The sequence below is a fragment of the Neolamprologus multifasciatus genome, chromosome 14 (genome assembly GCF_963576455.1).
Source record: "Neolamprologus multifasciatus chromosome 14, fNeoMul1.2, whole genome shotgun sequence".
NCBI lineage: Eukaryota > Metazoa > Chordata > Actinopteri > Cichliformes > Cichlidae > Neolamprologus > Neolamprologus multifasciatus.
The window spans coordinates 20,464,552-20,475,429 of record NC_140452.1 but is presented as its reverse complement, the minus strand read 5'-3'; the positions used below and the strand labels follow the sequence as shown (position 1 = coordinate 20,475,429).

At 40.7% G+C, this 10,878-nt stretch overlaps 1 protein-coding gene across 1 annotated transcript; it reads right to left on the bottom strand.

The window, feature by feature from the left end:
* Positions 1-2,257: 2,257 nt before the first annotated feature.
* Positions 2,258-6,809, bottom strand: rnf26 (ring finger protein 26). The gene is made up of 2 exons (XM_085131470.1): positions 3,282-6,809; positions 2,258-3,243 (listed from the first exon to the last, which is right to left on the bottom strand). The coding sequence occupies exon 1, from the start codon at positions 6,318-6,320 to the stop codon at positions 4,956-4,958; it is 1,365 nt and encodes a 454-aa protein (XP_084987596.1). The 5' UTR covers positions 6,321-6,809; the 3' UTR covers positions 2,258-3,243; positions 3,282-4,955.
* Positions 6,810-10,878: the final 4,069 nt, after the last annotated feature.

Genomic DNA, 10,878 nt, shown 5'->3' with positions numbered 1-10,878 from the left:
CCCGGAGCATTTTGCTCGCCTCGGTTTACTTCTTCTTGCTCCTCTCCTGACATCAAACATCCTCTCCTCTGTTAACACCACCCTCATTTGCAACAAACATAAACACTGCTGAGGCTGGGCTAACAGGTCAGGTGACAACAAATAGCACCCGGATTTTCTTTTGGTGTCTTACAATGTGTTGAGGTTGAGGGTCAGGTAGCAACCTCACCTCTCTGTCATTTAAATAATAAGTCTTATTGTCTCCAGCTGAGCCAGAGCCAGAATGATTTAACAGCAACATAGTTTAAGTGCGAAAAGAAACATTAGAATTATATTTATGGAGGTCAAGGTGGACTTTAAAAATCTGAGCAGATGTTTAATATGGAGATATTTTTAGAGGGAACGTTGGGAATGAGAATGAAGTCTCTGAAGCTGTAAGCCACAAGGCTCTGATGAATTGTAATAGGATTATAGTAGTATTCCCAGCTGGCCATTAGGACCCCTTTCCCCCCTTAATCCTGCAGCCTTTCTGCAAGCCCCAGACACACACCCTCATTCACAAAGCAGCTCCTTTATCTTCAGAATCAAAAGACGTGAAAACTAAACTATCTCTGAACTGTTGCATCATCTTTGCTACCATAAGTAAAATAAATGTGTTACAAGTCTGCATTACTTTATACATACCCTTCCTGTTAAAAGGGAGTTTTTCCTTCTCACTCTCGCCAAAGTGCTTGCTTAAAGGGCTAATATGATTGTTTTGGTTTTCTCTGTTTTCTGGTATTGTTATAGGGTCTTTACCTTATAAATAAAGCGCCTCGAGGCAACTGTTGTTGTGATTTGGCGCAATATAAATAAAATTGAATAGAATTCTCATATAGTGAGAGAAGTACAGGTGTGGGTATTAACAGTAATGCTGGCTGTGATATTTAATGACAGCCGCAGTGAACAACACTGCGACTCTCAGTGCTGCGTGTGACTCAGTCTTCGATACTTTTATTATTTGCACCTGTAGTTATTCTTTTACGACATGTTTTATTTTATTTTTTTAAACGCCTTTCCTGAGTGTGGCTGTTTCCTCTCATGTGCTGCACCTGAATCACAGCTACACTCATTTCCCCAAACCGCCTTTGTGTCTGATGTGTCACAACAGACGTGAATGATGTTTTTCTTGCAGGAAATAACAGTAACCGTCAAGCTTTTTTAGCCTGTCACATTTTCTTCAGCCAGTTTTGACCAACTTCATGGTCACAGTATTAAAACATGGAAGAACACAGGATGTTCATTCACAATATTTATTTTCTTTTTAGTTTTAATATACTTTTTGCATTTGTGCTCACTTGGAAACATGTTTACAGAAACAGCATGAGGCATTCAACCAGAGGTGGTACCCTCCTTCCCGAGGCTGGATCTTCCCTCAAAACTCACCTGAAGGGAGATTTAGCCTATTTTAGAGCCTCAGTCCTGAAATGATCGATGTCATCAACTGTCCAGAGTTGCCTCCTGTGCAGTTGACTTTGTACAGCTGGCAGATTTTGTGCCTTATGTAAAAAGAAATGTATTAAGATCGACGTCAGAGCGAGTTGTCTGCTTCACATTTGTAAATTTAAAAGCAAATCTTATCTTCTATTATTTATCTCTTCTGTTGTAGCCTCAGTTTCCTGTTTTTAGCTGACAGGAGTGGCACCCAGTGTGGTCCTCTGCTGCTGTTGCCCATCTGCCTTGACATGTTGTGCATTCAGAGATGCTCCACAGGATACTACACACCTTTCACAGGATGCCTTCCTATCAGTTCAAAAGGGTCTGACCATTCTACTTCAACCTGACTTCAACAAGACATTTTCACTTCGAGAAACTGCTGTTCACTGGATAATTTTCCCTTTTTCAGACCATTATCTGTAAATCCTAGAGATTGTTGTATGGAAAAACCTAAGGCCGGCTGATCAGGGTCACCTAAAATGACCTTTTCCTTCATTCTGTTGCTCGTTTTGAACATAGTTGTCAAGATGCCTAAACGCACTGAGCTGCAGCCATGTGGTTGTCTATAGATATTTGCATTAATGAGGAGTTGAACAGGTGTACCTAATAATCAGTTTTCTATGAAACCAGACATCTTTGGACTGCTGGTTGGACAAAACATTTTAAGATGGTCTTAAAACTTATTTTTGGTGTTTGATGCCATGCTATAGATTAATGAATTAATGGGTTGTTTAATAAAATCCTCTGCAGGTAAAATCGTACAAAAACATTCACTTGGATGAAGGAAGATGAAGAGCTTCAGTTTCAGGGATTGTTATTTTATTACAAACACAAGACAGTCACATGGCAATTTAAAAAACATAACACACATTCATGTCTTCAACTCACAGTCCTTCACTGCTCACACAGTTCATACATTCAGCAATCAGCATGTGTTTCTACCCACTGCAATCTTTAGTTAGGAGTGCCATTGGTGCTTTAGAAATACCTGAGAGCGGTCTATTCTGACTACAGGCTCTAGAATCATGAATAATCTTCCAAATTGACACTGAGACCGCTTTCACCTGCGGTAGAAAACGTGACATCATCAGTATTTTCCATTACACAACTCGAGCCCCTGCAAATTCTTCAGAAACTGAATTTAAATTACACAAAATGAGGATTTTTATATGATTTTGTAAGAAGGCAAATCTGATCAAATGACCAGTGGCATTTTCTTCTTTCTCCATATCTGACTCTACACCACCCACCATCAATAACAATGCAATAACTGGTGACAAAATATTGTCCTGTAAACTTTTAACATAAATCAATTTTAATATTTTAAATGAAACAGAAAACAAAAGGGAGAAACAACCGCAAATTAAATTGCAAAATCCTTATTTGTTTATGGTCCTTTTATACCACAGAAATCTGTTTTACAGCAATGTCAAAAGAAAGGGAAAACCATTTATGGATTACTCGTCAGTTGTGACTGTAACTCACCTCTGGCAGAGGTCAGGAAAGACCCTATCAGCTGGAAGAAATAAGATACAATAAATGGAATCAAGCCTGACTGGAAAGACAAAATGGTGAAGTGGTTCACAGAATCTGGTCTAAAGGGTGAAAGCTGCATTTATACATACAACATTCATGCGTACAGCATGTGGAATTATGTGTTCACTAATAAAGTAAAAACACAGTGTTAGCTTCCTTCCTTCACAGCTTGGCCCACTGGAATCACAACAATTTAAGACATGAGTGGTAGAAAAGCTTTTTTGGCAATGCCTGAGGCTCAATGTAGCAACACTGGAACACGAGAGATGCACTGAAGGTGAAATTTGGACTGATTTGACCATTTGTGCCAGGGAAACTTAAAACAAACAAACAAACAAACAATTTTAAGAATATACCAGACCTCTTAACCACCTTGTTTTTGAGCATTCAGTTGACCAAACCTAAGAACTGAGTGGTCAAATGCACTGCATCTTAAAAGAAACCCACCAGTAAACTGGAAAATTCTGTAAAAGCACACAAAACACAGCAGAAACTGACACAACACTGTTAAAGGAAAAACTAAAGGGGAAAAAAAAACACCAAAGAAAACTAAAGTGTTTTTGGGAAGGCAATAACGTGACAGGACAGCTGTGGAAGTGACAAGCTAACAGTAAACAGCTAACAGCAAACATACATCTACAGTACTGTATGAATTGTGTGATTAAAACAATATATACTGCCTTGCATTGCTTCTCCTTTACAACGATAATGAATCTTTTGCTTCTGTCGAGTGTGTCTCAGTGCAATCCTTCACGTTTTGGTTTCTGCAACTTCCACAGCTGCTGCATCAAATAGTTGTTTCCCCAGAAACTAAAAATGTAAATTTTTTTAGCTTTTGCAATGGTTTTTTTCTATTTTTGTTGTATTTGTGCAGTATTTTCTTTCTCTATTTGCTGATGTTTCTTTAGTTGCAGTCTGTTTGACCTCTCAGGGCCACTGTAGTTATCATCTTAAATGGGTAGCAGGCAGTCAGCAAGGTTAATACTGGCAAACAGCTGATGCGTGGCTGATTAATCAGTGCATCCCTGTGGCAAACAGCAACAGACACAGCTTACTCTTAAATTGGAGACTTGCCCCCAAACTCAAGACTAACTCTAGGATTTGAGTATGGATTTACACCGGGAAAGCAAAAATTAAAGCAAAGCTCAAACACACACACACACACACACACAGTTGCACACGTGACTGATATTTAAAGCATTGTAAGCATTGCATCCCTGAACAGAGATCATTCTGAAAATTGATTTTTTACACATCTAGCTCCTTGGGTATAAAGTTTATATGATGCCTGAAGGAACGGAGTGGAAAATAATGCGTATAATTAAGCAAGCAAGGCGTACCCATGCTGCTACCTCACCTAAACTAAGGAATATTCTCAGAAGTGAGAACAGAACTTATTCTGATATTTTCCAGGGCGTCATGTGAGAAAAAGAAGCTTGTGTTTACATTTTTGATGCAAAATGCACAAAGTGCTTACAGCTGAAAAAACAAAAGAAAACATCTGGCTTTCTCTCAAAATGTATACAGCTGTATCACTTTTGTGTTGCATCATGGCACAAATATTGTGCACATATAAATATGTTGACTTCTTGCATACTCACAGAAAATGTTTACCATGAGAACTTGTACATACTATGTGTTGTTTACATTTAGTGTATAGTATGGAATCAGGGCACAACATGTGCTGTTAACGTGTGCACGCATCTGACACCAGAAGACAACCTGGTGACTTTTTGTTTTCTTACTATCATTAAATCTCTCAATTCCCAAATAATCCAGAGCTATCCAGTATGTTTAACAAGTCTGGTCTGGTCTTTTCACTTAAGTCCCATTTAAGTGAAAAGACAAAAAAATAAATCTTTATATAGTAAAGCTCACTGGTGGTAAAACTTATACAAGTAGATACTGATAGGCTGTGAGGCTACTTGGCATCAGACACCGGTTGATCCACTTTGGCTGGTCCCTCATAGATACACGTCCATGGTGTTGAGGATCATTTGCCGACAGAGCGGGCAGTTCTGCTGGTAGATGGGTTGCCTTAAAAGAATGTGTGTGCAGTCTCTACACAAGCAGAGGTGTCTGCAAGGCAGCAGCACCACTGTCTTGGCACAATCCTGACAAATCACACACTTCTTCCTCTCCTCCTGTTCCTTCAGCAGAGTCAGCAGACTCTCAGCTGGCAGAGATTTACCATCTTCGCCTGAACATAACTTCTTCTTTAGCTGCTTGTTTGTGCTGGAGGAGGGTAAAACTGGATTGAGCACCTCCTGGTGGGCTCCATCTCCTGCTCTACCATCTGGTGGGTCCCGCCTCTCTTCCCCAGGGTCACCGTCACCTCCAGCTCTGTTGTTGCTGTTATTGTTATTGTTTTGCCTGTGAAGATGTGGTCGGAGCATCATGCCAATCAGGCTGCTTTGGTGAGACAACTGCTGCCAAAGTTGTCTCTCCAGTCGGTAGATGTGATAGAAGATCCTCTGCAGGTACTGCACGTTACGGCGTATAAAGTGAGGCGTGCACAGTAAGGCTGAAGTGATGCAATTGAGAACCAAACATAATCTACGGAGAAGTGAAAAGGAGTTTATATATTCTACAACGCGCACAGCAATCTGTCGGGACAGTCCCGGGTTTAGGTAAGCGGTGGTGGCCAGTGCAATAGTAATGGTGAGCACGAGGCCGTAGATGTTCAGTATGAAGATGCTAATGAACATGTGCACCAGTGAAACCAGGAAGTCCAAAACGATCTTGCAGGGTGTCCATAGCAAAGCTGATGTGCCGGCCAGGCTGCTGTACAGAAAGGTGAAACAGGTCAACGTGAGCTCCAGCGCCTTCTGCAGTGGGGTGGAAACCGTCTGCCACATGCTGACCAATGCCAAGTAGATGTTCTGGGTAGCGATAAGCACAAAGTTTACCACTGTGTTGGTAAAATAGACCACCAGGCTGACTGCGATGCCACAGCCCTCAATCACTGACAGCAGCCCTCGACACAAGTGCTCCTTTCCACGCAGTAGGACGTGCATAGACAGGTAACCCACCATCTTCAAACTCTCCAGGAGCCCCTCCAGAACCAGCAACAAGCTCCCCAGATTAGCCACAGTGCTGTGAGCTAGGTTTGATGTCGCCTCTGCGGTGGACACAGCGCAAAGCAGAACGAGGTTTCCCAGCTCCAGCACCGAGTTATAAAGGAGGCTGGGCAGGCTGGTTATGAAGGTGATAACTGCCAGGAGAGTCTGCACCACGGTGTGGACGATGACAAAGTTCAGGTCCAGTAGTAAGCAGAGAGCATCCAGACATTTTCCTACAGTGGATATGACAAAGTTTACCAAACCCATGGTAATATTTCTGTAAAGTATTACTGTTTACCACTCGGTGCGCTCAGGTTGTATCCACGTTAAGTCCATTTCTCCTTTCTTTGCTTTGAGTTACATATTATTGGTCCTCTCAATCAGCACACCATTCTTCGTGTCGTTGAACCTCAACGTCTTTATTTTTCATGTTTTCCCCATTTTTCATGCACTGAAATAACGACATAACACAGCAAACACGCGCTGCACAGGCGGATGTTTAGTTTCAAAAAAGCCCCACACACTTCCGTTTATACTCCAGGTTTCGTTTTGTTGGTCAAACTACCATCCAAAAACACTTCTCCGGCCCAACGACGACTTTATAAAACGGCCGAACCCATAAACGAAATCAAGAAAAACCGGGGAAAAAACGGACAAAAGGTTTTGGAGTCTTTACCATCATTACTGTATCCGCCATATTTGTTTTGGTCGAGTGAGCTTACGTATGTGCGTCGTTACGCTGAGCATGCGCACAGTGTCCCCGGTGCTTACAAGCGGAGAAGGGTCTGGCTGTGTCACTCCCAGTGGCTGCAGCCAGATGCTCTTGTATAAGCGGGAAAAAAGTGGGTTTAGAAAAAAAGTCGCACATTCAAAACATATTATAAATATATGCAGAAATAAAATTACGCAATGTCCATAACATTTATAAAATTGACTTAATTAAACTAAGTGATTCTAAAATCTTTCTAAATGTTTTTGTTTCCCTACACTTTTTTTTTTTGCTTTTTCACACCCTCTTTTATTTTTTTTAATCCTTTTTATTTGTTGTTGCTCTTTTTAATTATTTTTAAACTAAACAAAATTTACGACACTGAATATTAATGTGACTTCTAGCATTGGTGAGAACAGTAATAATAACAACTGATAACAGAAGAATAATAAAAAATTCTCTCTCTCTCTCTCTCTCTCTCTCTCTATATATATATATATATATATATATGAAAGAAATATTAGATATCTGTGGAGTGTATATAAAAGATTAACACATTTCAAGGTCTCATGAGTGAACCTCATGTTCTGCTTTAAATCTACATTCCCTCTTATGTCCAGAAACTTCTCTGCTTTCAAAATGAAGTTATAGTCTACATCTGTGAAAATGACCTGGATCATCAGGAAGCACATTCCTAACGAGTTTGTGGTTTTTACTGCTAGTTTCAAATCTTACTAAATACAGAATTATTTTAGGCTTGTGATTTATAGTCAGGGGCGTAATTTCAGGGGGGGTTATGACCCCCACCAAATAATCAGACCCAGCCAATATACCCCCCCCCCCCCCAATAAATTTTTGAATTATCTTGGATAAAAAGGCTCATGATTTTCTTTACTCATTTTAGTTACTAGCAGTAAAATAGTTGCTTGTTTAATCATCTGGGAATTTACCCAGATTTATTTATTTATTTAGACAGAGATCTTGATCTTGATCTGGTCTAATAGATATATTAGACAGGGTTTTGAATATGGAGATTCATGGAGGTAGTGAAAGACGACAGGCAAAGGTTGGTGTGACGGAGGAGAATGAGAGGGATATTGTGAGATGGAGGCAGATGATCCACTGTGGCAACCCATAAGGAAGCAGCCGAAACATGAACAGTGTTTATTTAACATGAAAAAGGCCTTTTTTTTTTCTTTTTTCTTTTTTTTTAAATGAGTAATTGTTAATTAGTATATACGAGCTTTAATTTGCATCATATTTGCTATATCAAATATTCACACTGATGATGTAGAAGTCTCAAAACCTCAAGTATCAAATCCAATAATCCCATCCGGAGCTCAGTGTTTTTCACTTCCACTTGCTGGCAGCCTTTGAGCCCTTGAAACAACTTGGTTGAGATATGGAAAAGATCGTGGACAGGCCTGTTAGCACAGCAACCCTGCTACTTACAAATGATGCACTGGGATGATGATCGCTCTCACTTATATCATGATGCAGTGCGTCACAGCACACAGGCCAACTGAAACCCTGTGTTTAAATTAGCCACGCCAGCGGCTTTGACAAAGCATAACTAATTGACGCCGCAGGGACTGGAACATGTTGATGATAACACTAGCCACATAGGAGAAGAGTTTTTTTGAAAGTATTTTTGAATATGTTTTGTTCATTTTTTGGTTCCAGATATTTTTAAATATTTTTTTTTAAATATGTGTATCTCTAATGTTGTAGGGACAAACATTCACAGTCATGCAGTGGAGATCTGTTTCCTTTTCTTGGGACAAAAATAAGTCGTTACAGTATTTTGCATCACACTTTACGTTGAAGATGTGGGTTGTGGTCAGGAAATGATTTAAGGATTAAGAAAGTCAGTTCCAGTTCCAGCTGCCTGGGAAATCCACTCTTCAGTACTCTGACCTTTCATCACCATATCTTGCATTTTCCTCAAGCCATTCCAGTTACATTAACAGATATATCCTCCCATTACATCAGCTACTTCAGTGACAATGAAACAAAAAAAGAATTGCAGTCCTGAACAATATCCAAACAGTTTCCTTCCTTGCCTTTTGCCTCATCCTCTCCATCTGAGCCATTCAGCACTAGACTTTGTTCCTCGCAAAGGGAAACTCTATCTGATACGATCATGGGAAATCCTGCTTTGAGCCTTTGGACACCCGACAAACAGCATTTGTTTAAGCATTTAATGATGCAGCAGGGATACACGGGGCAGTGCAAGAAGCTATAAAAGGTCTTGTGCACTACTTTGTCTCTGGCGGAGAGCTTCTAGACCTACTCCTTTTATGGTAGCTAACCTTCCCTCTGGTCCGAAAGCAGGCCCTTAGTCAGTTTCCTTTGTTTGTTGACTGGTCAACCAAATCCTTCCCCTCTAAAAGATGAGATGAAACAAAGGGTGGCTTTCATATGGAATCGTATGTAGAATTTCTATAAGTTTTCTTAATGTGCACTACACAGAGTTGCTTCATTTTCTCTCATCAGTTAACAGACACTGTAGATTCCACTTTTTTATATGAAAAAAACCTCCACTTGCTACCATTTGTCTTCAACTCAGAGCTGTAAGCTGCCTCCTCAGAACTGTTTAGCTAAAATGAACATACAATGTCAAAAAGGACATAAAAAAGGTCATGCAGGGACATGGGGGTGGGGGGTGGGGCTTGCACAGCATGAACTGGAGACACTAAGACAAACATTTGAGGATCCACAGATATCCAATCTGGAGCTTCACACCTGCTGGGACATTTCCACCCATTAAAGAAACTCCCACAGAATAACCTTTAACTCCATTGTGTGGGTGATATGGATAAAACTATATGCATCTATTCACATATCTATGTGAACTATCATGAATATCATGTTAATTCTACACTGCCAAAACAAATTAGAAATCAGTGAAAATACCGATGTGGCAGTAAGGATGGACTCAACCACACTTCAACGCTTTTCATCATCTTTATTTATAGTTGCTTGTTCCTTACACACCACCAACAACAACAACAACGCCATTCAGGACCCAGTTCACTCTTACAAGCAGGGGAGGCATGATGAGCTAATGCAGCTCAGATGTGTCAGCGTCTCCCGCTGCCACACCACGAACCACGCCCCACTGCAGCTGACTTCAGAAATATAACCGCATCACAGACAGGAGAGCTCTAATTTGTCTTAATTTGTCATGTACTTGGTACATAACAAAAGTATATAGTTGAAGGGAAAGTTGGACAGGACATAAGTAATCAATGGAGGAATGGCCTACCTCTGAATCTCCTGTAAAAAATATGTATACAACTGCCAGCCACTTCTTTAGGTACGCCTGTTCAACAGCTTGTTAATGCAAATATCCAATCAGCCAGTCACATGACAGCAGAACAACAGTTGTCTCAAGGTGTTTTATATTGTAAGGGAAAGACCCTACTATAGTAAAGAGAAAACTCCAACAATTCAGACAATCCCCTGTGAGCAAGGAGGTCAGGAGACAAGGGAGAAGGACAAACCTTTCTCTCCTGTTACTGGAGTTACTGGTGTGCTTTATTAGATACTAAACTGTTTTGCTTTATTCAGAAAATCTAAACAAAATGTGTGCTGTGTGAGAGTGGTTGTCACTGCCATAGCTGAAAACAAATGAGGCTGGACATGAACATTTATTACCCATCAATGAACTGTTACAGAATGGACAGACATGTAGACAAGGCGAAGACGACTTGCTAAAGTTTAAAACAACTAACCGATCGGGGAAGAGTATAGTTGCAGGCTGTCATAAGGAGCCTTGATCTGTGGGTGAAAGGCAGCCGTCGTGTCTGCCTTACCTGGGCGGAGGCTACTCATCACCAGTCAACGGCAATACTTAAGGACCAGTGCAGCCATCCAGACTCCACCAGATTATCACTCTCTTAGAGCGGTAAACAGGCTAGTTGTTGGGGATACCACGTCAAATGTGTAATTCTGTTTCTCCTCCTTTCTCTAGTGACTTAGCCAACCCTGCATCACTCCCTGACATTCACCTTTTCAGGAACACCTGCTATTACTACAGCTCAAACCACTGGATCACCACTCCTGCTCCTCCTGCCTCCCACCCTCACCTCAGTAACTCGCGGATCTAAGGCT